The sequence below is a fragment of the Heteronotia binoei genome, chromosome 19, assembly GCF_032191835.1.
Source record: "Heteronotia binoei isolate CCM8104 ecotype False Entrance Well chromosome 19, APGP_CSIRO_Hbin_v1, whole genome shotgun sequence".
NCBI classification, from domain to species: domain Eukaryota; kingdom Metazoa; phylum Chordata; class Lepidosauria; order Squamata; family Gekkonidae; genus Heteronotia; species Heteronotia binoei.
Genome location: NC_083241.1, coordinates 5,100,255 through 5,126,542, shown reverse-complemented (window position 1 = coordinate 5,126,542; position 26,288 = coordinate 5,100,255). Strand labels below are relative to the sequence as shown.

Genomic DNA, 26,288 nt, shown 5'->3' with positions numbered 1-26,288 from the left:
TTGGAGTTACATAATCGTTTACCCAGTAGTATGAAGCCTTAAAGCGACATATACTGTCAGAAGCCATATAAATGCCTGGAGTGTGGAAAGAGCTTTTCGCAGAATGCCCACCTACCTAGACACCAGAGGTTTCACAGGGGAGAGAAGCCATATAAATGCCTGGAGTGTGGAAAGAGCTTTTTGCAGAATGCCCATCTAGCTAGACACCAGAGGTTTCACAGGGGAGAGAAGCCATATAAATGCCTGGAGTGTGGAAAGAGCTTTTCGCAGAATGCCAACCTAGCTGCCCATCAGAGGGTCCACACAGGGGAGAAGCCATATAAATGCCTGGAGTGTGGGAAGAGCTTCTCTCATGATACAGCTAGCTGCCCATCGAAGGGTTCACTCAGGGGAGAAGCCATATAAATGCCTGGAGTGTGGGAAAAGCTGCTCTAACTATAGCAGCCTAGCTGCCCATCAGAAGGTGCACACAGGGGAGAAGCCTATAAATGCCTGGAGTGTGGGAAGAGCTTCAGTTGTGGCAGAAGCCTTACCTTACACCACAGGAGTCACACAGGAAAATGACCACTGAATCTCAGCACACTGGAAACCGGATAAAATTGCTCACCTTGCCAGTTTGTGCCACCATTTAGTTAGCGCTTGGGATGTTTCCCTTGCAAACAGTTACTATCCTAGTTAAGATTAGAATGTTGAGCTTAAACCTGTTTTGGGATGGCAGTTGTACATGTTGTGTGATGGTATTATAAAGTGTTTTGACCCAAGATGGCTTCTCTTGTCTTCTCCTGCACAATGCAGGAAACTCACAAACACTGCCCCCTAAATTCACAGGATCTTCGTTGCTGTCAGATGGCCATCTAGCCTCTGTTTAAAAGCCTCCAAAGAACGAGAGCCCACCATCTTCCGAGGAAGCTATAATCCGGCAGCTAGAGGTGCACACTGCCTCTGATCATGGAGGTTCCACCTAAGTAACTGAGAAACACATCCTTCCGGACAGGGGTCATTTTGTAGAAAAAGAGCACAATTCATTTGCATATGCCATAGACCCCTGACATCACCTGAAGGTGTACTCAATTCTATCAGCTCAGCATCTACCTTAAAATGCTTCTGGAATTGGCACAGTGAAACCTGACTCCCATCGTACTTTTAAAATTACTTTCTCCTATGGGGCCACAGCGGCGTGATGAAGATTTCCATCTGTCTGCTTTGTACGTTTTAGTTATTTCCCCATTTTTTGTGGGGGGGAAATACTAGAAAGTTGGTCAAATCTTAAGAGTTCAGCAAAATTCTCACATGAGGTTTGAACAATGGAGCCCAGAAGCAAGCTTTTTTTGGGGGGGGGGGGAACTAGTTAAGAAAGAGCATAATGAAATTTAGAAATTCTGGAGCTCTGCTCCTGGGAGCTCCTGCCCAAAATGAGGGTTGCATCCTGGATTTGAGCAAAGTTGGAGTCCACTGGCACCTTTAACGTCAACAAAGTTTTATGCAAGTATAAGCTTGTGTGTGCAAGAAAGCTTAGACACAAATCAAAACATTTTTGGTCCGGACTCCAACTTTGTTCTGCTACTTCAGACACGACTACCCCACCTCAATCTACCTTTCTGGTTATGTCAGACTTCTGCAAAAGGTCCCATGCTAAACTGTACCCTTTTCCTGCTATTGCAGCTCAACGGAACTGGTTCCGGGGCTTTTTGTGTAGAAAAAGCCCAGCGGGAACTAATTTGCCTACTAGGCCACACCCCCTGACATCACCATTTTTTCACATAGGGTTGCCAATTCCCAGGTGGGGGCAGGGGATCCCCCGGTTTGGAGGCCCTTCCCCCACTTCAGGGTAATCAGAAAGCAGGGGGAGGGGAGGGAAATGTCTGCTGGGAACTCTATTCCCTATGGAGACTTATTTCCATAGGAAATAACGGAGGATTGATCTGTGGCTAATCTGGGGCTCTGGGAGGGATGTTTTTTGAGGTCGAGGCACCAGATTTTCAGCATAGCATCCAGTGCATCTCCCCAAAATACCCCCCAAGTTTCAAAAAGATTGCACCAGGGGATCCAATTCTATGAGCCCCCAAAGAAGGTGCTCCTAACCTTCATTATTTTCTATGGAAAGAAGGCATTTTAAAAGGTGCGCGGTCCCTTTAAATGTGACAGCCAGAACACCCTTTAGAGTCCAATTACAATTGTCACACCCTTGTTTCAGGCTCCACCCCAATGTCTCCTGGCTCCACCCCCAAAGTCTCCTGGCTCCACCCCCAAAGACCCCAGATATTTCTCGAATTGGACTTGGCAACCCTAGTTTCACACAGGGCTTTTTTGTAGGAAAAGCCAAGTGGGAACTCATTTGCCTGTTAGGCCACACCCCCCTGACACCAAGCGCCAGCTGGAACTGCGTTCCTGCTCAGAAACCCCCCCCCCCCCGACTGCTTCGCATGTTCTCTCGCCAGCCGCGACACGGAGAAAGCAGCCCGCGTGGGAGCCAGCCCTGAGAGAAGAACCAACGCATCCCTAGGCAGCACAGACAGTTACTTTATTATTATTTACATTTAAAATTATCGAGGCTGCTGTACGGGCGTCTCCTCATATGGCACCAGTCGGACTTTTAAAAATCAAGAAGATAGCAAGGCAGTGTGAGGGGTTTGATTCATCGGCACCGGGTGGGGACGGGCTGGTCTCAGGTGCTGCGTTCGGTGAAGCCGCTGAAGGGGTGTCTGCGCCCGCAGCTCCTCGGGGGGGGGGGACGACGGGAGGGGAGAGTGTCACTGCATCGCCTTCAGTGTAGCCATGCGGGACCCCAGGTTCTCTTGAAGGTAGTACAACAGGTGAAGTTCATAGTGCTCTCCTGATTCGGGAACCCGGATGCTGTGTCGCTCCTGAGGGTAAATCTTAAAAAGAAAAAAAGAAAGAAAGAAATGAAGCGACTGTCTCAGAGCAGTTCTCACAACCAGGCTAGGATTTCTTGCGCCCCAGGCTGAACCAGGCCTCTGAAGAGGGAGGAAAGGGAAAGGGGAAAGGTCCCTTGTGGAAGCACCCGTCGTTTTTGACTCTGGGGTGAGGTTGCTTTCACGGCAGACTTTTTACGGGATGGTTTGCCCTTGCCTTCCCCAGTCATCTACACTTTCCCCCTAGCAAGCTGGGGACTCATTTGACCAACCTCAGAAGGATGGAAGGCTGAGTCAACCTGGAGCCAGCTACCTGAAAACCCAGCTTCCGCCGGGGATCGAACTCAGGTCATGAGCAGAGCTTAGGACTGCAGTATTGCAGCTTTAACACTCTGCACCACGGGGCTCTTCTGAGAAGGGAGAGAGACGGGCAATGGATAGGCTGAGCAGCGTTCAAGAGGGGCAGAGGCTGGGGGTCTAGAGGCCACCCCACTCCCCCCCAAAAGCGGCCAAAAGTTGCTTCTGCTGCCGCCCAGCAAGGGACGGTCGAGCCACATTCGGGTCAGTGTGAGTGGGGACGGGGGCATCCACCCCCACCCCAGGCAGTCACCTACTTCACTGACTCCCACGCTCCAGCCCTGCTCTTAACCAGGATTACCACAGGAAAACCGCCATGGTTCTGGCACCTCTACAGGACTTGGGCATCTTAGCTGCCTTGCTGCACTTTGTGAGAGTCAGCCTCTAGTTCTTCATTGTGGAGATATAAGAGGAAAGGTGCATCTGAGCAACAGAAAAGACTAGAGGGAGGGTTTTCTTTAAAAAATCAAAACTGGGACTTCCTTGGAACTAGTTAGAATACACCGCTGTTAATGGAATCTCGTGGCACCTTAAAGACAAACAAGATGAAATTCCCATCTAAGCATTCGTGACCTAGGAGCCCACTTATTGAGACAAAATGAGCAGGTCCTTGCTGGATGGGCATTTTATGCAGGAGGTTCAAAAAGGGGTCCCAGTCGCCGCAGAATGCCGCACATGAGAAAGCAATGTTGAAATCTAAGCAGTGAAAATGTAAGAGACAGTGATAAATGAGATTGCAACTATAATGGGGAGGGAATCTCAGATTTTAAGATGAACTTTTAAGGTGCCACTGGACTCCAGTTGTAAGACAGTGAACCCTTGAATTAAGAGAGAAATCCCAAACCTTTGTAAATTTTATAATTTTTATTGATTTTAACTACAAAAAGAAAAGGCACGAGTATAGATACATTAAAGAGGGGAAGGGGTGGATTCAGAGTGGGAAAAGCAGAAACAAAGAAGAATGCAAATATATCGGTTACAATTCTACCTCCACATAAAATACCCAATTCTTTCTACCTGCAAGTATGAGGTTCTCCTCATATATTTTACCATCTTTATCTTTCATTATATATTTTTTACTAAACTATTACTTGAAATGCAAGTCTAAACAATTCTTCTTCAACACATATAAGTATAAAAGAGTCAGAGCAGTCCCAACACAGAACTGGCTGGCTAAGTTTAACCATATTGAAAACACAGACTAACTTGTTAGTTTAACAATATTGTCATTAAAATAAGCATATGAAACCAATATCTTTATCCTTAACAAGCTAAAAATAAAACATAGTAGTTTATCTATCTCAGTATAGATGATTTTCCAGACAAACATACTAAGAGCTGATCAGCCAGATTACAAAATAATTGTGCTGTCTGCCTTTTTAAAAATTGATCCAAATTAACTATTTATTTATATAACATTTTTTTTGTAAAACTTTTCCAAAGGTCTCACTTGACCTTTTAAAATCGTATATCAGTTTTTATTAAAAATTTCATATCTAATTACCCACAGAGGAAACAACAGTTTAAAGACCCTTCTTGCTGGAAGATTTCCACGTCTTGATTTTTTGCTACTTAACACAACCATATTAAAAATACAGACCAGCTTATTAGTTTAACAATATCGTCATTAATATGAGCCTAAGAAACAAATATCTTTATCTATTAAGAGCAAATCTACCAAATTACAAGATAATTATGTTGTCTGCCTTCTTAAAAATTAATCCAAGTTAACTATTTATTTACATAAAATTGTTCTCAAAACTTTTTAATCCTTTAGCTCTTATATCCATATTGCTCTAAGAGAAACAACTTAATATATAACCCAAAAATCTCACTTAGCCTTTAAAAATCACATGTCAGTTCCTATTAAGAGTTCCATATCCAACTACCCACAGAGAGAGAGACAATTCAAAAACCCTTCTTCTTAAAAAATTCCACATCTTGATTTTTGGCTAAGATGCACCTTATCTCTCCTTGATGCAATCTAAAACAAATATCTTTATCCTTAACAAGCTAAAAATAAAACATAATAGTTTATCTATCTCAATATAGACAGTTTCTCCAGACAAACATACTAAGAACAGATCTACCAAATTACAAAATAATTGTGCTGTCTGCCTTCTGAACAATTGATCCAAATTAACTATTTATATAACATTTTTGTGAAACTTTTCCATCCTTAAGATCTCACCCTTTTAAAATCGCATATCAGTTCTAATTCAAAATTCCATATCTAATTACCCACAGAGGTAACAACAGTTCAAAAATCCTTCTTCCTAAAAGATTTCCACGTCTTAATTTTTTGCTGCTTAGCTCAACCATATTAAAAATACAGACTAGCTTATTAGTTTCACAATATTGTCGTTAAAATGAGCATAAGAAACAAATATCTTCATCTGTTAAGAACAAATCTGCCAAATTACAAAATAAATATGTTGTCTGCCTTCTTAAAAGTTAATCTAAGTTAACTATTTTTTACATAAAATTCTTTTCAAAACTTTTGCAATAAAAAAGGCCAACGCCATGCTGGGAATTATTAGGAAGGGAATTGAAAACAAATCAGCCAGTATCATAATGCCCCTGTATAAATCGATGGTGTGGTCTCATTTGGAGTACTGTGTGCAGTTCTGGTCGCCGCACCTCAAAAAGGATATTATAGCATTGGAGAAAGTTCAGAAAAGGGCAACTAGAATGATTAAAGGGCTGGAACACCTTCCTTATGAAGAAAGGTTGAAACGCTTAGGGCTCTTTAGCTTGGAGAAACGTCGACTGAGGGGTGACATGATAGAGGTTTACAAGATAATGCATGGGATGGAGAAAGTAGAGAAAGAAGTACTTTTCTCCCTTTCTCACAATACGAGAACTCGTGGGCATTCGATGAAATTGCTGAGCAGACAGGTTAAAACGGATAAAAGGAAGTACTTCTTCACCCAAAGGGTGATTAACATGTGGAATTCACTGCCACAGGAGGTGGTGGCGGCCACAAGCATGGCCACCTTCAAGAGGGGGTTAGATAAAAATATGGAGCAGAGGTCCATCAGTGGCTATTAGCCACAGTGTGTATGTGTGTGTGTATATATATATACCATACCAAACCTTTAATGGCATAATAGATTCAGATAAAAATACACAGAATATAAAAATTTAAACATTGGAGATAAAATCAAAATAAAACCGAGCTTACAGATACATTCAAACATGGTCAGAATTAAATTTAAGGATGTCAGCCAGAAATTTTGCCACAGCCTCACTAACCACCCCCTCAGTATCACTCAATAAATAATAACAGGGTGGCAGAATAGACAAATCTGGAGAAAAAGAAAGCTTGCCAAATAAATCTTTACGGAGTTATGGTAAAAAGAACAATCAAGCAATATATGCTGGATTGAGTCAGGGGTATTCGCTCCACAGGAGCAAAGTCTGTCGGCTAAAGGGACTCGCTGATATCTCCCTTGTAAAACTTTGGAGGGAAACGCGTTTAGTCTGGCCAACATAAATGCCCTGCGATGACTTGGAGTGGTTAGGTCTGATAGATAATTGGGCATTTTGCCACAAAAAGCATAAAGACCTAAGGAAGCTGGAGAGCAAGTATAAGGGAGAGTTGGCCGTAATTTCGTTTCCTCCAATTCCCACAGTCTCAGTTTAATACATCTGAAGATATATGACTCTTCAGAGGTAGAAAAATCATCTACCTCTAACCCCAATTGATTGAGTTTAGACAGAAGCAGTGCTGTCCAGGACGAAATATATGGGTCTCTTTTCATACAATCAAGAAGGCTGTTGGGATCTGTTCTAAAATGAATTTTGAGCCAGAATTTAAACACTGAAATCCAGGCTTTTGTCTCCACCAAAGACTGACCCACTTCAGAGCAGAGAGCAAAGTAGGACACACATTTTGGCAAACCAAGAATTTGTCTAAAGAATGAGGCTTGAATGCCCTCCACTTTCCTGGTAAAAGCTGAGATCCATATAGGGATACCATAGAGGATTTGGGCAAGCGTTTTGGCTTTGAATACTTTAATAGCTGCTGGAACTAATTGGTTGCCCCTTGCAAAGAAAAACTGTTTAATTTGAGCAGCTGAACACTTAGCCAAGTTGATGGTGTTGTTACGATGTGAAACCCAGCTTAACTTGTGGTTAAAAGTGATACCCAAGTATTTAAAATTTTTTGTTTGCTCGATTGTTGAATTGCCAATAAACCATCTCTGTGGGCCCCAGCAATTTGAAAAGACAACTACTTTAGATTTGGCATAATTGATAGAGAGTGAATTACAATTACAGTAGTCATAAAAGGCGTTCAAATACCTTTGCAGGCCCACTCTTGTACAAGAGAGGATGGTAGTGTCATCGGCATAAAGTAATAAGGGGACCGCTCGGCCTGCAAGTTTAGGCGGATGACCATTGATAGGGGTCAAAAATTGTGCCAGGTCAGTTAAAAATAAATTAAAAAGATGTGGGGCCAGCACACAACCTTGTTTTACCCCCTTTAACACTGGGATTTTACTAGTCAAGTCACCGCTAGAAGAAAATTTCACTTGGCAAAAGGTATTAGAATGAAGTTTCCTCAAGAGAAACAGCAAACGAGGGTCCATTCCCAGGTAACCTAGCTTGATCCATAGTTGGGCTCTATCTATTGAATCAAAAGCACCCTTCAAATCGATGAAGGCAGCATATAATTTTTTTGACCCGGTATGCATATATTTTTCAGCAAGGAAGGCCAGAGTGCAGCAGTGATCCATAGCAGATTTGCCTTTGGAGAAGCCAATCTGTTCAGGACCTATGATGTTGCCTAGGCGCATCCAGTCAGTTAATCGGAGTTCTAAATGTTTTGCATACAATTTGCCCACTATAGATAATAAACTAATGGGGCGGAAGTTTTCTGGTAACTCCAACCCCCCCTTTTTGTATATTGGGATAATTATAGAGTCAAGCCAGGAGTCAGGGATGGAGCCATGCAGATCGATAAAAGAGAACAATTTTGCAAGGGGCAAGAGCCACCAATCGGCAAACTTTGTGAATACCTCAGCGGGAAGGCCATCAGGGCCAGGTGCTTTACCCGCTTTTAAATCCTTCAATAACTCACTGATTTCCTCTAGAGTTACTGGAGGCCAGACCGGCATATCAGTAACTGAGGGGTTTGCTAAGATGGGAGGGGGTATATATATATATATTTGGCCTCTGTGTGACACAGAATGTTGGACTGGAGGGCCATTGGCCTGATCTAACATGGCTTCTCTTATGTTCTTATGTTCGGGCCTTTAGCTTTTATATCCATATTACTCTTGGAGACACAACTTAATATAACCCAAAAATCTCACTTAGCCTTTTAAAATTGCATGTCAGTTCTTATTGAGAGTTCCATATCCGACTATCCACAGAAAGAGAGAGACAATTCAAAAACCCTTCTTCCTGAAAAATTTCCACATCTTGATTTTTTGGTTGAGATGCATCTTCTCTCTCCTTAATGCAGTCATCCCTCTCGGTACAAGTCTCGATTTCCGGTCTTTCTTTTTAACTGCACCATAAGGTTCCATTTTGGTTTTCTTTTGTTCATTTCCCAGCAGATCACTCTCTCTTTCCAATTCCACAGATGTCACCAGGATCTCTTTAACACTCTGCTCATGTAGATTTGAGATTTCGCTAGCTTTCAGTACAAAAGTTCCCATTTGTTTCTTAATCAACTCTGTTAATGAATCAAGATCCTGCTTCAGAGAATTTATGCTACTTAATATGTCTTTTTAATAAAACATTTCGCTTGGCAATGCCATTTTTCTCTGTCAACCAACTCAGTCTATTAATCCAAGTTGAAAAGTAGCTCAGAGACCCAGTTAGTCCGCCTTTCCAAATCTCCTCCAGCTGTGATTTTGAAAGTTTCCATTTCAATTGCAATCAGACGACAAAGAGAAATCTCTCTAGAATATATCTCTTTTTTGTTCAGACCATATTGCAGCCAGATAATAGCCTCTTTAACACATATCCAATTATAGTCCGGGTCGATTTAGGTATCTGTATTCAGTCTAATTCAGATTATTTCCAATGCTTAAAGATGTTCTTTAACTTTTCGAAGCCTCATTCACAGGGAAAGTGGAGATGGAATCGACCTCTTTCCCTTCCTTTGAATTGACCCACTTGTTGTTATGTAAAACGACCCATTAGCCAGTGGTATTGAAAGCACACTTACTTGCAAAGTAGAATTGCCATGCTTGAGGTAGGGAAGCGATACATCAGAAACTTATTGAAAGAAAAGAAAACAAGGAGTTGGGCGTTCACCTCTTCCTGCAGTGTTAGCTATCATGGCTGTGCCCCTGGCTTCCTGTAAAAGTCCCATGCCGAAAGAAAACCCCTTCAGGGTCTCCCTTCACCCGCCTGATTCTGAGGGGCTGCAGGAGAGACGATCCGCAGACCCCCACTGAGCTCAAGGCAACATAACCCAGAAGTCCGAAATCCCAAACCTTTGTTTGCGTATGTGTGAGAGTGTGTGTGTGAGACAGAGAGAGAGACAGGCAGACAGACAGAGAGAGAGACTTTAAGTATCAAAGGCATGTGGAAGGGAATCCTTGGATCCTGGAGTGAAGGATATGGCCCCATATTGCCCAAGAAGAAGACTGCAGATTTATACTCTGCCCTTCTTTTTGAATCAGAGACTCAGAGTGCCTTACAATCTCCTTTCTCTTCTTCCCCCACAACAGACACCCTGTGTGGTGGGTGGGGCTGAGAGGGCTCTCACAGCAGCTGCCCTTTCAAAGACAACTCCTGCCAGACCTATGGCTGACCCAAGGCCATTCCAGCAGCTGCAAGTGGAGGAGTGGGGAATCAAACCCGGTTCTCCCAGATAAGAGAGCTCTGGCTGACCCAAGGCCATGCTAGCAGGTGCAAGTGGAGGAGTGGGGAATCAAACCCGGTTCTCCCAGATAAGAGAGCTATGGCTGACCCAAGGCCATTCCAGCAGCTGCAAGTGGAGGAGTGGGGAATCAAACCCGATTCTCCTAGATACGAGTCCGCACACTTAACCACTACACCAAACTGGCCCACCCATCTCTCATAAGGCTGGAAGAAATTGGAAATACCCTATAAAGGTTTATTTAGATAGTTATTCTCCAATTTTGTCCCCAACAGAGACCCCAAAGCAGCTTACAAGGTTGTTCTCCCACTCTCCATATTATTCCCCTACCTGAGAGGTAGGCTAGGGTGAGACAGACTGACCCAAGGTCACCCAGCCAGCTTCCATGTGTGATGTCCTAGTATAGGTGGTCGGCTACTCCATAGATCACAATGGCTCCTGACACCCCAGATGGTGGGCCACTTTTGTCTCTGGTGAACCCCCTAAAGGAGAGCCAGTTTGGTGTAGTGGTTAAGTGCCTGGACTCTTATCTGGGAGAACCAGGTTTGATTCCCCACTCCTCCACTTGCAGCTGCTGGAATGGCCTTGGGTCAGCCAGAGCTCTCTTATCTGGGAGAAGCGGGTTTGATTCCCCACTCCTCCACTTGCACCTGCTGGAATGGCCTAGGGTCAGCCAGAGCTCTCTTATCTGGGAGAACCGGGTTTGATTCCCCACTCCTCCACTTGCAGCTGCTGGAATGGCCTTGGGTCAGCCATAGCTCTCTTATCTGGGAGAACTGGGTTTGATTCCCCACTCCTCCACTTGCAGCTGCTGGAATGGCCTTGGGTCAGCCACAGCTCTCTTATCTGGGAGAACCGGGTTGGATTCCCCACTACTCCACTTGCAGCTGCTGGAATGGCCTTGGGTCAGCCATAGCTCTCTTATCTGGGAGAACCAGGTTTGATTCCCCACTCCTCCACTTGCAGCTGCTGGAATGGCCTTGGGTCAGCCACAGCTCTCTTATCTGGGAGAACCGGGTTGGATTCCCCACTACTCCACTTGCAGCTGCTGGAATGGCCTTGGGTCAGCCATAGCTCTCTTATCTGGGAGAACCGGGTTTGATTCCCCACTCCTCCACTTGCAGCTGCTGGAATGGCCTTGGGTCAGCCACAGCTCTCTTATCTGGGAGAACCGGGTTGGATTCCCCACTCCTCCACTTGCAGCTGCTGGAATGGCCTTGGGTCAGCCATAGCTCTCTTATCTGGGAGAAACGGGTTTTATTCCCCACTCCTCCACTTGCAGCTGCTGGGATGGCCTTGGGTCAGCCAGAGCTCTCTTATCTGGGAGAACCGGGTTTGATTCCCCACTCCTCCACTTGCAGCTGCTGGAATGCCTTGGGTCAGCCAGAGCGCTCTTATCTTGGAGAACCGGGTTGGATTCCCCACTCCTCCACTTGCAGCTGCTGGAATCGCCTTGGGTCAGCCATAGCTCTCTTATCTGGGAGAACCGGGTTTGATTCCCCACTCCTCCACTTGCACCTGCTAGCATGGCCTTGGGTCAGCAATAGCTCTGGCAGAGGTTGTCCTTGAAAGGGCAGCTGCTGTGAGAGCCCTCTCCAGCCCCACCCACCTCACAGGGTGTCTGTTGTGGGGGAGGAAGAGAAAGGAGATTGTGGGCCGCTCTGAGACTCTTCTGAGCGGAGGGCGGGATATAAATCCAATATCATCATCTTCTTCTAAAGCCCCATTCCAGGCAGCAACCCGACCCCCGGAGCTGCTGAGTCTCTCACCTGCAGATCGTACGGCTTCCCGGCTCTCACCAGGAAACTCAGCAAGATGCTTGAGTGCGCAAAGTGGACGTTTTCATCCAGGAATCCGTGAAGCAGCAACAGCCGGTTGGGTCTGAGGAAACCAGAGGGGAATTAGAAAAGACCAGGTCACAGGTTGGGCTTCCTCGCCACAAAGATGGGGCTGGTTGGATGTGGAGCAGCTGAAATGACAATCCCCTGTCCTTCAAAAAAAAAAAAAGTTGCACGATCCCTCCACCGCCACCCTAAACCCGGCAATCTACCATTTGCAGAGGAGAATTTAGCCCTCTATATGAAAAGGATTTTGTACTTAAAATTTTTATTAATCTTTCTAAAAAAAATCCACAAACATTAAACAAAATAAACAACAACAAAAACACAAATATATCTATATGTAAAATGCATAGGACGATATTAATAAGAGCACTCTTACAGTCTTCTATTAGTTCATAGTTTTGCTTTTGCAATCAATCTTTCAAATATATTCTCTATCATTATACTATATTATATATAAAAAGCTTCAATAAGGCGAGAAGTTTATGTACTTTTTTGGAATACAAATACTTCTTCTAAGTTGGTGTACCATATTTTTCGGACGATTAGACGCACCGGAGGATAAGACGCACCTTCCTCCTGGGGGGCGATCCGCTGCCTCTTCCTCCGATCCGGCGCTTCCCCCGCGCCTGCTCGCCTGGCTCCATCTTCTTCAGGCAAGCGTGGGATCCCTCCCCCCTCCGATCCCAGCGCTTGCTTTAGACATCACAGCTGAAGGCAGGAACACAGGCAAGTAGGAAGCACCCGCCCCCTCCGCAAACGCAGCGCTTTGCGAGCGCCGGCTGTGGAGAGGGCAGCGTGCTTCCTACTTCCCTGTGTGCCTGCCTTCAGCTGTGATGTCTAAAGCAAGCGCTGGGATCGCTCCCTCCCCCCTCCGATCCCAGCGCTTGCTTTAGACATCACAGCTGAAGGCAGGCACACAGGGAAGTAGGAAGCACGCTGCCCCCTCTGCGGCCGGCGCTTGCGAAGTGCTGGGGCCACGTGGAGCGATCCCGCGCTTGCCTGAAGAAGATGGAGCCAGGCAAGCAGACGCGGGGGAAGCGCCGGATCGGAGGAAGAGGCAGCAGATCGCCCCCTCGCCCCCCGAAGGTACGTACCTTCGGACCATAAGACGCACACACTTCCCCCCCCACACTTTTTTTGGGGGGGAAAGTGCGTCTTATGGTCCGAAAAATACGGTAATTAAAAAATGGGAACCATTTTTCTATAAAATTGTTTTCTTTCTGTGGTAAGTCATTTACCCTTATCTGTATGGCTAGTTTATCTAATGCCGCTATTTCCCATACTTTAGACATCCATCGTTGTTTTGTAGGAGACACATCCCGCTTCCAATATTGAGCTATCAGAAGTTTAGCCGCCGTGAATGAAATGGATAACTCAGGCTAGCTCAGAGGAGGCCAAACTTGCTTAACGTAAGAGCCACATAGAATAAACATAAGATGCTTGAAAGCCGTAAGACATGAACGTCAGATATTTAAGAGCCACAAGGAAGGTAAAGCGGAAGAGTATTGGAAGATGATACAACAAGAAATCTCCAAAATTTTGGGTTACGACTTCAAGAAAACTGCAGAGACTTTTTTGCTTGGATTACAATTAGAAAAATTTCCAAAGGAAGACGGGACTTTAATTTGGTACTTGCTCTCAGCTGCTAGGACATTGTATGTGCAGCTGTGGAAACAGGGAAAAATACCAGAGAAATGGGACTGGATTGTGAAAGTTTTATCGTGGAGTGAGATGGACAAATTAACTAAAACTTTAAAAGACTATGATCTAGATATATTCAAAAAGGAGTGGAAGAAACTTAAAAGATATATGGAGAAAGAATGAAATATAAAAAGTCATTGGACAATTTTTTAGTAGTAATGAGAGAAGAAAAATATTGAACTTTGATTGGTTAGTGGTACCTTTATAATTGAATTTAAATTTACAACTTTGGGGAATATAGGAGGGAGGGGGGGTTGAAATATCATATGGGTTAGTATAGAAAAGAGACAATTAATTACTGTAACCATATGTTATTAATAAATTGTTAAAACACTAAGAGCCACAAGGAAGGCGGGTATATACAGGGAGGTGCAGGTGGAAAGAAAGCAACATTTAATGATTGATTTAGATATTTATTTAGTTTTATTTCAACTCCATAGCCCACCCTTTCCCAAATGGGCTGTGAACAGGTAACAACAGTCGATAATACAATGTTAAAATCAGATACATATAATAAAACAATATGCAGTCTAAAAGCAAGAGAACAGTATAAAAACAAACGCCAATTCAGCAGTTGGTGGTATCAGCTGCCTCCACTCCTTGGCTTGGAAGAGTGATTTAAAGAGCCAAATGCCTTCTCCAAGCCAGCCAACAGGGTGGTGGGGGCTTGGAGAACCACACCATATGTGTGAAAGAGCTCCCGAGTCGCTGTTTGGCCACCCCTGGTTTAGCCCAATCTCGCCAGATCTCAGAAGCTAAGCCGGGTCAGCCCTGGTTACTCCTTGGATGGGAGATCACATGAGGAAATCCAGGGTTGCTATGCAGAGGCAGGCAACGACAAACCACCTCTGAACAGCTCTTGCCTTGGAGACCAAGATGCGGCTTGAGGGCATCTCTCACCAGTTTGGTGGTAGTGGTTAAGTGTGCAGACTCCTATCTGGGAGAAGAAGAAGAATTGCAGATTTATACCCCGCCCTTCTCTCTGAATCAGAGTATTAGAGCGGCTTACAATCTCCTGTATCTTCTCCCCCTACAACGGACACCCTGTGAGGTAGGTGGGGCTGAGAGGGCTCTCAAAGCAGCTGCCTTTTCAAGGATAACTCCTGCAATAGCTATGGCTAACCCAAGGCCATTCCAGCAGCTGTAAGTGGAGGAGTGGGGAATCAAACCCAGTTCTCCCAGATAAGAGTCCACACACTTAACCACCACACCAAACTGGCTCTCACCAGGTTTGATTCCCCACTCCTTCACTTACAGCTGCTGGAATGGCCTTGGGTTAGCCATAGCTATCGCAGGAGTTGTCCTTGAAAGGGCAGCTGCTTTGAGAGCCCTCTCAGCCCCACCCACCTCACAGAGTGTCTGTTTTGTGGGGAGAAGATATAGGAGATTGTGAACCGCTCTGAGGCTCTGATTCAGAGAGAAGGGCGGGGTGTTAATCTGCAGTCTTCTTCTTCTTCACCACCACAAGAGAGACATCCGGAGTCTGGGGGCATTCAGGAGATTAGAGGATGTCGGTGGGGGACGAGCCTCCCCCCTCATGTCTTTATTCTTGTGGGGAGAACTGGCTTCCCTCCCTGGCTGGTACAAACATCACCAGCTTCAGCTCGTCCAGTAACTACCTAATCTGCTGCCCACCGCTGAGGTGTTGAGCCTAATTAATGCCATTAATTAGCAACTGGGGCTAATTACCCCCATCTGAAGCAAAGGGAGGTCTCCGTCTGCAATTTCTCAAAAGCAACAGATAATACTTTACCAGCAACGAGACTTGGGAAAGAACAGATTAGTCGTAATGGGCTGTGATTATGTAAATGCCCATTCAACTTTATTAAGTGGCTTTTTACTGCCCCGCAAATGTTTAAGCATTTAATTAGGCAAAGAAACACAGGATTTAACACAGCGGGAGGAGGGGGCGGAAAGGCAGAGAGGAAACACTTACTCGGAAGGAAACTTATTCGCTTGCATCGCCACAGAGCCCAGGTAATAACCTTGCTCGTTCTGATCTGGGTGACCCATGTAGCGTTCGGTGTATCCCGTGTCATAGAACAGCCACAACGTAACCGGGGCCCCGGCGACAGCCACCTGTCAGGAATTTCCAAGACAGCCGTCAGTATTTTTCTTTGCCTAAAGCCAACTCAACCCGCAGAAGAGAAGCAAGATTCCTTACAAGGAACAGGACATTTAATTCCTTACAAGCAGGGGTCCCCACACCAACCCCCAGGCCATGGACTGGTACCGGTCTGCGGCCTGTTAGCAACCGGGCCGCAGAGTGAGGCAGAGACCTTTGCCTGCTCATTTAAAGACCCCCATGAGGGGGCAGGGACTGGGTGTGGGGGAATCTTGGGGCAGCAAAATCCCCAGTACCTCCACCAGTCTGTGGAACATAAGAACATAAGAGAAGCCATGTTGGATCAGACCAGTGGCCCATCCAGTCCAACACTCTGTGTCATATAAGAACATAAGAGAAGCCCTGTTGGATCAGGCCAATGGCCCATCCAGTCCAACACTCTGTGTCCCATAAGAACATAAGAGAAGCCCTGCTGGATCAGGCCAATGGCCCCTCCAGTCCAACACTCTGTGTCACATAAGAGAAGCCCTGTTGGATCAGGCCAATGGGCCATCCAGTCCAACACTCTGTGTCACACAGTGGCCAAAAGAATTATATATATATACACACACACACACTGTGGCTAATAGCCACTGATGGACCTCTGCTCCATATTTTTATCTAACCCCCTCTTGAAGCTGTCTATGCTTGTAGCCGCCACCACCTCCTGTGGCAGTGAATTCCACATGTTAATCACCCTTTGGGTGAAGAAGTACTTCCTTTTATCTGTTTTAACCTTACTGCTCAGCAATTTCATAGAATGCCCACGTGTTCTTGTATCGTGAGAAAGGGAGAAAAGTACTTCTTTCTCTACTTTCTCCATCCCATGCATTATCTTGTAAACCTCTATCATGTCACCCCGCAGTCGACGTTTCTCCAAGCTAAAGGGCCCCAAGCGTTTTAACCTTGCTTCATAGGGAAAGTGTTCCAACCCTTTAATCATTCTAGTTGCCCTTTTCTGCACTTTTTCCAATGCTATAATATCCTTTTTGAGGTGCGGCGACCAGAACTGCACACAGTGCTCCAAATGAGACCGCACCATCGATTTATACAGAGGCATTATGATACTGGCTGATTTGTTTTCAATTCCCTTCCTAATAATTCCCAGCACGGCGTTGGCCTTTTTTATTGCAATCGCACACTGTCTTGACATTTTCAAAATCGTATTCCACAAAACCAGTCCTTGCTGCCAAAAAGGCTGGGAACCACTGCTTGCAAGGAACTGGACAGGGCTAATATATGATTTTCTTTAACGGATTGGTTTGAAACCTTCCGCCCGGTCTCGTGGGCCAGGCCCAAACCAGCAGCGATCGCCTTAGAAGGGTGTGCGCCCAAACACAACAATTCCCATTTGTGCAAGAAGGCTGGGAGTCCCCGCCATTTTGAGCACCTCTGGAATTTCGAGAGGTGGTGGTGAGCACCACCCCAAAATGACTGCCTGGAGAGGTGGGGCCTAATGGAGTACTTCCTTGAAAGGAAAACCTGAAGGGGGAATGGAACCGCACACTGACTAAGGGAAGCTCATATACTCACCAGTCCTCCTCATCCTCCAGTTAAAAAAGCCCTTTAATCTGATTGAATGCAGCCAATAAGCCTTGGCATACAATGGCTGCACCCGGGGGTGGAATTCTAGCAGGAGCTCCTTTGCATATTAGGCCACACACCCCTAATATAGCCAATCCTCCAAGAGCTTACAGGGCTCTTTTTTGTAAGCTCGTGGAGGATTGGCTACATCAGGGGTGTGTGGCCTAATATGCAAAGGAGCTCCGGCTAGAATTCCAAGCTCTCGGAGGATTGGCTACATCAGGGGTGTGTGGCCTAATATGCAAAGGAGCCCCTGCTAGAATTCCAAGCTCCTGGAGGATTGGCTACATCAGGGGTGTGTGGCCTAATATGCAAAGAAGCCCCTGCTAGAATTCCAAGCTCTCGGAGGATTGGCTACATCAGGGGTGTGTGGCCTAATATGCAAAGGAGCTCCTGCAAAATGCCCACCAGCATTTCCCTGAGTCCGCAAGCTTTATACCCAGAATTAAACTGTGTGGTCTTAAAAGGTGCCATTGGATTCAAACTTTGTTCAATATCTATGGCTGTTTGCCATCTTTTGAGAGATATTTTAGAAACAAGGTTGCGCTGTTCTCTGGCCCAGCAGGACTCTTCTTGGGCTCTTATAACTGGGAAACTAACACACGCAGTCCCTGCTGTGTTTTGTGGATCAAATGAACCTCTCAGGTTATAGATGATAATTTAACGTTTTTGCTTATGCTGTCCATATGTTGCCGTTAAGCTTTTCTGAGGGGAAATGGCAAGGCATCAAAATATGGCCAATAAAAACACGTACGCACACCAAAGCAAGGACCTTCACGGATGCTCGCCTACCTTGAAGATGTCCGGCTTCTGCAACAATGCCATGAGGGAAAGGTATCCCCCGTAAGACCAGCCGTGAATACCAACGCGGTCCAAATCAATGAATTCGTATCGGGAGGCCAGGTACTGCAATCCTTCTACTTGGTCATTGATTTCAATTTGTCCCTGTGGAAATTAAGATTATTATTTTTTTTTGCAGAGATTACCCTGAAACTGTAAAGATCCTGACTTTTAAGCCCTACGCGCACATCACAATCCATGCACAATCCCTGGGCAGATGACCCATCTGTTTAGGGGTTGTGCCTTTGGCCCACCTCCCGGAGTCAACCCAACTCCTCTAGGGTGGGAGGGGAACCCCACCTGCAAGCTGCCAGATCAACCGTCACACCTTCCAAACACAAAGGAGCTCTGTCTGGTACCCCAGACCCGCTGAGGATTAGGACGACCACCCTGACAACGTGCTCTGGGTTGGTGGGACCTCCATAGACTCCAGGGCCAGTCACAGTTGTTGCAAAAACCCCTTCCGGATCTAAACTCTTCATTAGTGATAAAGGCTACCGATAGGGTACCGGATTCGCTTCAAGGTGCTGGTCATGACCTTTAAAGCCCTATATGGCCAGGGTCCTGCAAACCTTAGGGACCCCCCTTTCCCTGCACATGCCCCAGCGAGTACTTCAGTATGGGTCTCAAAACCTGTTGACAGTTCCCAGCATCAGAGAAGCAAAGCTCAAAACGACGAGAGCCAGGGCCTTTTCCGTTGCCGCCCCTAGCTGGTGGAATGAGTTGCCGGAGGAGGTTAGGGCCCTGCGAGAGCTCTTGCAGTTCCGCAGGGCCTGCAAAACGGCACTCTTCCGCCCGGCATTTATACGAATGGTAACATCTGCAGCCATGGGACTGGGCCACGGGAACACCGCCCATGGCCTACTTCACTACGCTACGGCGATCCTGAGACCTCTGAGTAGAAATCCAATCAATCAATAAATAAAAGTTCATGGGTTGGTGAAGGGAGGGGGCAGGGGTTGTATGGACGGGGATTGAATGGGAGGGACGCCAACGTCCCAGACAGAAAGAACTCACTGCCAAAACAGAGAGAGGTACAGAGAGAGGGAAGGCGAGAGTGGTGACCGATCAGAAAGCGGTGGGGGGGGGGGGGGGGGGGAGGAGAGGGAAATGTCTACTGGCCAATTGTTCTCTATGGAGAACGATTCCCATAGGGAATAATGGGGAATTGATCCACGGGTATCGGGGGCTCTGGGGGAGCTGTTTTTTGAGGTAGAGGCACCAAATTTTCAGTATAGCATCTAGTGCCTCTCCCCAAAATACCCCCCCAAGTTTCAAAACGATTGGACTAGGGGGTCCAATTCTATGAGCCCTGTATCCTTCATTATTTCCTATGGAAGGAAGGCATTTAAAAAGGTGTGTGCAGTCCCTTTAAATGTGATGGCCAGAACTCCCTTGGAGTTCAATTATGCTTGTCACACCCTTGCTCCTGGCTCCGCCCCCAAAGTCTCCTGGCTCCACCCCCAAAGTCTCCTGGCTCCACCCCCAAAGTCTCCTGGCTCCACCCCCAAAGTCCCCAGATATTTCTTGAATTGGACTTGGCAACCCTATTTATTTTACAAAATGTGCGTCCTGCCTTTCTACCCTAAAACCGTTAAAAACCAATTCCCCCCCCCCCCCCAAAAAACCCCTATTCAATCTGTGGACAAGCAGAGGTCCCCAGCCGTTTTTTAAGGCCTGTGAACACCTTTGAAGTTCTAACACAGAGTGGTGGGTGCAACCACAAAATGGTAGCCGCAGAAGGTGGAGCTAGCCATAAAATGGCTGCCGCAGGAGGCGGAGCCAACCACAAAATGTCAGGGAGCGCGGTCATGCATAAGTCTAATAGTAACTCTTCAACATTTCAGGCCAAAGCTCTGCTTTTTAAAAAATGAAAATATGGTTTAAAACAGACCTTTCACTGCACAGTGGCAAAGGCAGCGACTTCACGCCGCCTCGGAGAAGATGGCACCAGCCCAGAATCTCTGCGCCACAGCCAAGCGCAAGGTCCGGGTGGGCAGGTCAAAGGCTAAACACCTGAGCACATCCCACAACCTACCATCTTGTACTTAAAGGCCCCTTCGAACTTCAGGCCCCGGTGGCAAGAGCCCCTGTTGTCGATCACCACCACCACGTAACCCAGCGAAGCCAGCGTGTTCAGGCGGAAATACTTCACGCCTTTGAAGCGGTTGTTCACCAGCTGGACCTGGAGGAAAGCAACCCGAACCTTCAGCGTTTCATCTCACGAATACACACAGAACCAACGATGTATTCATGGGCAACAGCGAGATGCAATCTTAAAATGTATCCTTTGTGCAGTGTTTAGCGATATTCCGGGTGTGTTTTGATTTGGAAACTCGCTACTGAACACCACCAGGGCAAACTCTGAGAAGGTCTGCTCCTTAACACAGAGAGAGTTGGGTTTTTAAAAGAACTCCTACCCACAAATTTCACTCTGGTTTCTCCTTCAAAAGAACATCAGAAGAGCCCTGCAGGGTCAGACCAGTGAAGGTTCTGTCTCACACAATGGCCAACCAGTTCCTCTGGAGGGCCAACAACAGGGCAGAGAGGCTGAGGCCTTCCCCTGAGAAGAGCATCAGAAGAGCCATGCTAGGTCAGACCAGTGAGGGACCATCTAGTCCAGCCTCTTCTCTCACACAGTGGCCACTCAGTTCCTCTGGAGGGCCAACAACAGGGCAGAGAGGCTGAGGCCTTCATAAGAACATTAGAAGAGCCCTGCTTGATCAGACAAGTGAGGGTCCATCTAGTCCAGCCTCCTGTCTCACACAGTGGCCAACTGTTTTTTCTGAAAGGCCAACAACAGGGCAGAGAGGCCGAGGCCTTCATAAGAACATCAGAAGAGCCCTGCTGGATCAGACCAGTGAGGGTCCAGCCTCTTGTCTCACACAATGGCCAACCAGTTCCTCTGGAGGGCCAACAACAGGGCAGAGAGGCTGAGGCCTTCATAAGAACATTAGAAGAGCCCTGCTGGATCACACCAGTGTGGGTCCATCTAGTCCAGACTCCTGTCTCACACAGTGGCCAACTGGTTCTTTTGGAGGCCAACAACAGAACAGAGAGGCCCAGGCCTTCATAAGAACATCAGAAGAGCCTTGCTGGACCATACCGGTGAAAGTCCATCTAGTCCAGCCTACTGTCTCACACAGGGGTGAACCAGTTCCTCTGGAGGGCCAACAGGGCAGAGAGGCTGAAGCCTTCCCCTGAGAAGAACCAGAAGAGCCTTGCTGGATCAGACCAGTGAAGGTCCATCCAGTCCAGCCTCCCGTCTCACACAGTGGCCAACCAGTTGCTCTGGAGGGCCAACAACAGGGCAGAGAGGCCAAGGGCTTCCTCTGATGTTGCTTCCAGGCTTTGGGAATCACAGGTTGACTGCCTCTGAATGTGGAGGTTCCCTAATAGCCACTGGCAGGCCTTTCTTTCATGAATCTCTCCAATCTCTTTTTAAAGCTGCCCCATGCCTGTGACCAACGCTCCATCGTCCGGCAGCGAATTCCACATTTTAATCGGTTGCTGTGTAAAGAAGTATGTCCTTTTATCCAGGGCTTTTTTTGGTGGCAGGAACTTACAGGGCTCTTAACATAAGAACATAAGACCCCAGTCCAACACTCTGAGTCACATAAGAACATCAGAGAAGCCATGTTGGATCAGGCCAGTGGCCCATCCAGTCCAACACTCTGTGTCACATAAGAACATCAGAGAAGCCATGTTGGATCAGGCCAAATAGCCGATCCAGTCCAACACTCTGTGTCACATAAGAACATAAGAGAAGCCATGTTGGATCAGGCCAATGGCCCATCCAGTCCAACACTCTGTGTCACATAAGAACATCAGAGAAGCCCTGCTGGATCAGGCCAGTGGCCCATGCAGTCCAACACTCTGTGTCACATAAGAACATCAGAGAAGCCATGTTGGATCAGGCCAATGGCCCCTCCAGTCCAACACTCTGTGTCACATAAGAACATAAGAGAAGCCATGTTAGATCAGGCCAATGGCCCATCCAGTCCAACACTCTGTGTCACATAAGAACATCAGAGAAGCCATGTTGGATCAGGCCAATGGCCCCTCCAGTCCAACACTCTGTGTCACATAAGAACATCAGAGAAGCCATGTTGGATCAGGCCAATGGCCCCTCCAGTCCAACACTCTGAGTCACATAAGAACATCAGAGAAGCCATGTTGGATCAGGCCAATGGCCCATCCAGTCCAACACTCTGTGTCACATAAGAACATCAGAGAAGCCATGTTGGATCAGGCCAATGGCCCCTCCAGTCCAACACTCTGAGTCACATAAGAACATCAGAGAAGCCATGTTGGATCAGGCCAATGGCCCCTCCAGTCCAACACTCTGAGTCACATAAGAACATCAGAGAAGCCATGTTGGATCAGGCCAATGGCCCATCCAGTCCAACACTCTGAGTCACATAAGAACATCAGAGAAGCCATGTTGGATCAGGCCAGTGGCCCATCCAGATGAATACTCTGTGTCACACAGTGGCCAAAACCCCCAAATCCTTTGGGATTATTTCAGGTATACCCTCAAAATGCACTGTGAGCTTGCCCCCTTCTCTTCTTACAGGGCCTACTATATGTTCTTGGATGATTGGCTACATCGGAGGGGTGGGGGTGCTCTAATGTGCAAAGGAGTTCCTGCTACAACCCCCCCCCCCCGTTTTTATCCATTCCAAATCTGCTGCCCATCAGCTTCAATGGATGCCGACCCCCACCCCCGGACACTGACCTGAGGGCCTCCATAGATGAAGAGGACTGTGGGGTATTTCTTTCCAGGTTGGAGACTGTGAGGTTTATACATCATCCCATAAAGCACAAATCCTGAAGAACTCTCAAAAGAGAAGATCTCTGGGGGGATATAATCGGGAATCGGCCCTGGAGAAAGCAAACAGAAGGTGTTAATGGCTAAGCCGTGTGGGTTTGGCACCGGAGGAAGCTGCTGACCATGAGAGAAGATTGAAGGCCACCCAGGGGTGGAATTCTAGCAGGAGCTCCTTTGCATATTAGGCCACACACCCCTGATGTAGTCAATCCTTCAAGAGCTGACGGGGCTCTTCTTACAGGGCCTACTGTGAGTTCTTGGAGGATGGGCTACATCAGGGGTGTGTGGCCTAATATGCAAATGAGCTCCTGCTAGAATTCCACCCCCGAGTCCACCCCACAAATTGTAAGCAAATTCTATCCCACAAACTGCAAGCAAATTATATCCCACCTTATCCCCAAAAAGCCCCCCCCCCATGTGACTTAACACCATTATCCTCTCCTCCATTTTACCCTCACGACAACCCAGTGAGGTAGGTTAGGCTGAGAGTGTGGGACTGGCCAACGATCACCCAGCAAGCTTCTCTGGCAGTGGGGATTCAAACCTGGGTTCCCCAGATCCTAGCTCGACACCCTAAAACCCTTTTAAAAGGCAGAAAAATCAGGTATGGAGTGCATGAGAGTGAAACGCAAGCCTTGGCATCTGTGATGTCCCAAGTACTAGCCAATACGTGCTGGGTCAGTGGCAAGGGAGATGCGATGATGTTGAACTGGCTTGAATCAACAGTGCAGACAAGTGGTGCTGGATTTCTCATAGCACAGGGTCAAGGGAACAGGTTTGGTTTCCAGCAGCAGCATAAGAACATCACTGACCTCTGCAAAGCAGGCACAAGATCAGGTTTTTATTATACTCAAGATCCCCAACGTGGCACTGCAGGCACTGACCCAGGTTCTTGACTTGCTTCCTGAGTCTTCAGGATGGAACCCAAAGGGTCTTAGGAAAAGAAAAGTCCCCTGTGCAAGCACCGATCGTTTCCGACTCTGGGGTGACGTTGCTTTCACAACGTTTTCCCGGCAGACTTTTTACGGGGTGGTTTGCCCTTGCCTTCCCCAGTCATCTCCACTTTCCCCCAGCAAGCTGGGGACTTCTTTTACCAACCTCGGAAGGATAGAAGGCTGAGTCAACCTCGAGCCAGCTACCTGAAAACCCAGCTTCCGTCGGGGATCGAACTCAGGTCGTGAGCAGAGCTTAGGACAGCAGTACTGCAGCTTTAACGCTCTGCGCCACGGGGCTCTTCTTTTGAGCTGGTTTATGGCCAAATCCCAAGCAACCTACACACAGATCAGGGTTTTTCCGCTCCTAATCCCAGCTCGAATACAGGAAGCTGTTTTACACTGAATCAGACTATCAGTCCATCAAAGTCAGTATTGTCAGCTCTAACTGGCAGCTCCTCTCCAGGGTCTCAGGCAGGGGTCTTCAGGATGGAACCCAAAGGGTCTTGGGAAAAGAAAAGTCCCCTGTGCAAGCACCAATCGTTTTCCCGGCAGACTTTTTACGGGGTGGTTTGCCCTTGCCTTCCCCAGCCATCTCCACTTTTCCCCCAGCAAGCTGGGGACTTCTTTTACCAACCTCGGAAGGATGGAAGGCTGAGTCAACCTCGAGCCAGCTACCTGAAAACCCAGCTTCCGTCGGGGATCGAACTCAGGTCGTGAGCTGAGCTTAGGACTGCAGTACTGCAGCTTTAACACTCTGCGCCACGGGGCTCTTAAAGGGTCTGGAAGGCGACCCAAAAATGCCAGGGCATTTCAGGTTGCTCTCAATCGGCTGACAAGCAAGGTACCGAACTTGTCCCAGATGTGCAGATGATAACCACTGAGCTTGAACACAGATAGGCTTTTTCTATCTCTGGGTTTGGTGGCCTCACTCTGACTCTGCTCAGGGAGAAGAGTCTCCCCCAGCTTTGGAAACTAAAACAAAATGGCCTCTTTTGGTATAATGGTTAAGTGTCTGGTGTAGCGGCTAAGTGTCTTCCTGACCAGGGAGAACCGGGTTTGATTCCCCACTCCTCCACTTGCAGCTGCTGGAATGGCCTTGGGTCAGCCAGAGCTCTCTTATCTGGGAGAACCGGGTTTGATTCCCCACTCCTCCACTGGCAGCTGCTGGAATGGCCTTGGGTCAGCCATAGCTCTCTTATCTGGGAGAACCGGGTTTCATTCCCCACTCCTCCACTGGCAGCTGCTGGAATGGCCTTGGGTCAGCCAGAGCTCTCTTATCTGGGAGAACCGGGTTTGATTCCCCACTCCTCAACTTGCAGCTGCTGGAATGGCCTTGGGTCAGCCATAGCTCTTATCTGGGAGAACCGGGTTTGATTCCCCACTCCTCCACTTGCAGCTGCTGGAATGGCCTTGGGTCAGCCATAGCTCTTATCTGGGAGAACCGGGTTTGATTCCCCACTCCTCCACTTGCAGCTGCTGGGATGGCCTTGGGTCAGCCAGAGCTCTCTTATCTGGGAGAACCGGGTTTGATTCCCCACTCCTCCACTTGCAGCTGCTGGGATGGCCTTGGGGCAGCCAGAGCTCTCTTATCTGGGAGAACCGGGTTTGATTCCCCACTCCTCCACTTGCAGCTGCTGGAATGGCCTTGGGTCAGCCAGAGCTCTCTTATCTGGGAGAACCGGGTTTGATTCCCCACTCCTCCACTTGCACCTGCTGGAATGGCCTTGGGTCAGCCAGAGCTCTCTTATCTGGGAGAACCGCGTTTGATTCCCCACTCCTCCACTTGCAGCTGCTGGAATGGCCTTGGGTCAGCCAGAGCTCTCTTATCTGGGAGAACCGGGTTTGATTCCCCACTCCTCCACTTGCACCTGCTGGAATGGCCTTGGGTCAGCCAGAGCTCTCTTATCTGGGAGAACCGGGTTGGATTCCCCACTCCTCCACTTGCACCTGCTGGAATGGCCTTGGGTCAGCCAGAGCTCTCTTATCTGGGAGAACCGGGTGTGATTCCCCACTCCTCCACTTGCACCTGCTGGAATGGCCTTGGGTCAGCCATAGCTCTCTTATCTGGGAGAACCGGGTTGGATTCCCCACTCCTCCACTTGCACCTGCTGGAATGGCCTTGGGTCAGCCAGAGCTCTCTTATCTGGGAGAACCGGGTTTGATTCCCCACTCCTCCACTTGCACCTGCTGGAATGGCCTTGGGTCAGCCAGAGCTCTCTTATCTGGGAGAACCGGGTTTGATTCCCCACTCCTCCACTTGCAGCTGCTGGAATGGCCTTGGGTCAGCCAGAGCTCTCTTATCTGGGAGAATCGGGTTTTATTCCCCACTCCTCCACTTGCACCTGCTGGCATGGCCTTGGGTCAGCCAGAGCTCTCTT

At 47.6% G+C, this 26,288-nt stretch overlaps 1 protein-coding gene across 1 annotated transcript in view; it reads right to left on the bottom strand.

The window, feature by feature from the left end:
* Positions 1-2,500: 2,500 nt before the first annotated feature.
* The window catches only part of DPP8 (dipeptidyl peptidase 8), a 67,915-nt gene continuing 44,127 nt past the window's right edge, over positions 2,501-26,288 (bottom strand). Inside the window, exons 15-20 of the mRNA XM_060259962.1 lie at positions 22,883-23,028; positions 20,183-20,329; positions 18,097-18,249; positions 15,553-15,695; positions 11,841-11,952; positions 2,501-2,876 (exon numbers count right to left, since the gene is read on the bottom strand). Coding sequence (XP_060115945.1) covers positions 2,751-2,876; positions 11,841-11,952; positions 15,553-15,695; positions 18,097-18,249; positions 20,183-20,329; positions 22,883-23,028 — 827 coding nt within the window. The 3' untranslated portion in view covers positions 2,501-2,750. The remainder of the gene's footprint in view (positions 2,877-11,840; positions 11,953-15,552; positions 15,696-18,096; positions 18,250-20,182; positions 20,330-22,882; positions 23,029-26,288) is intronic.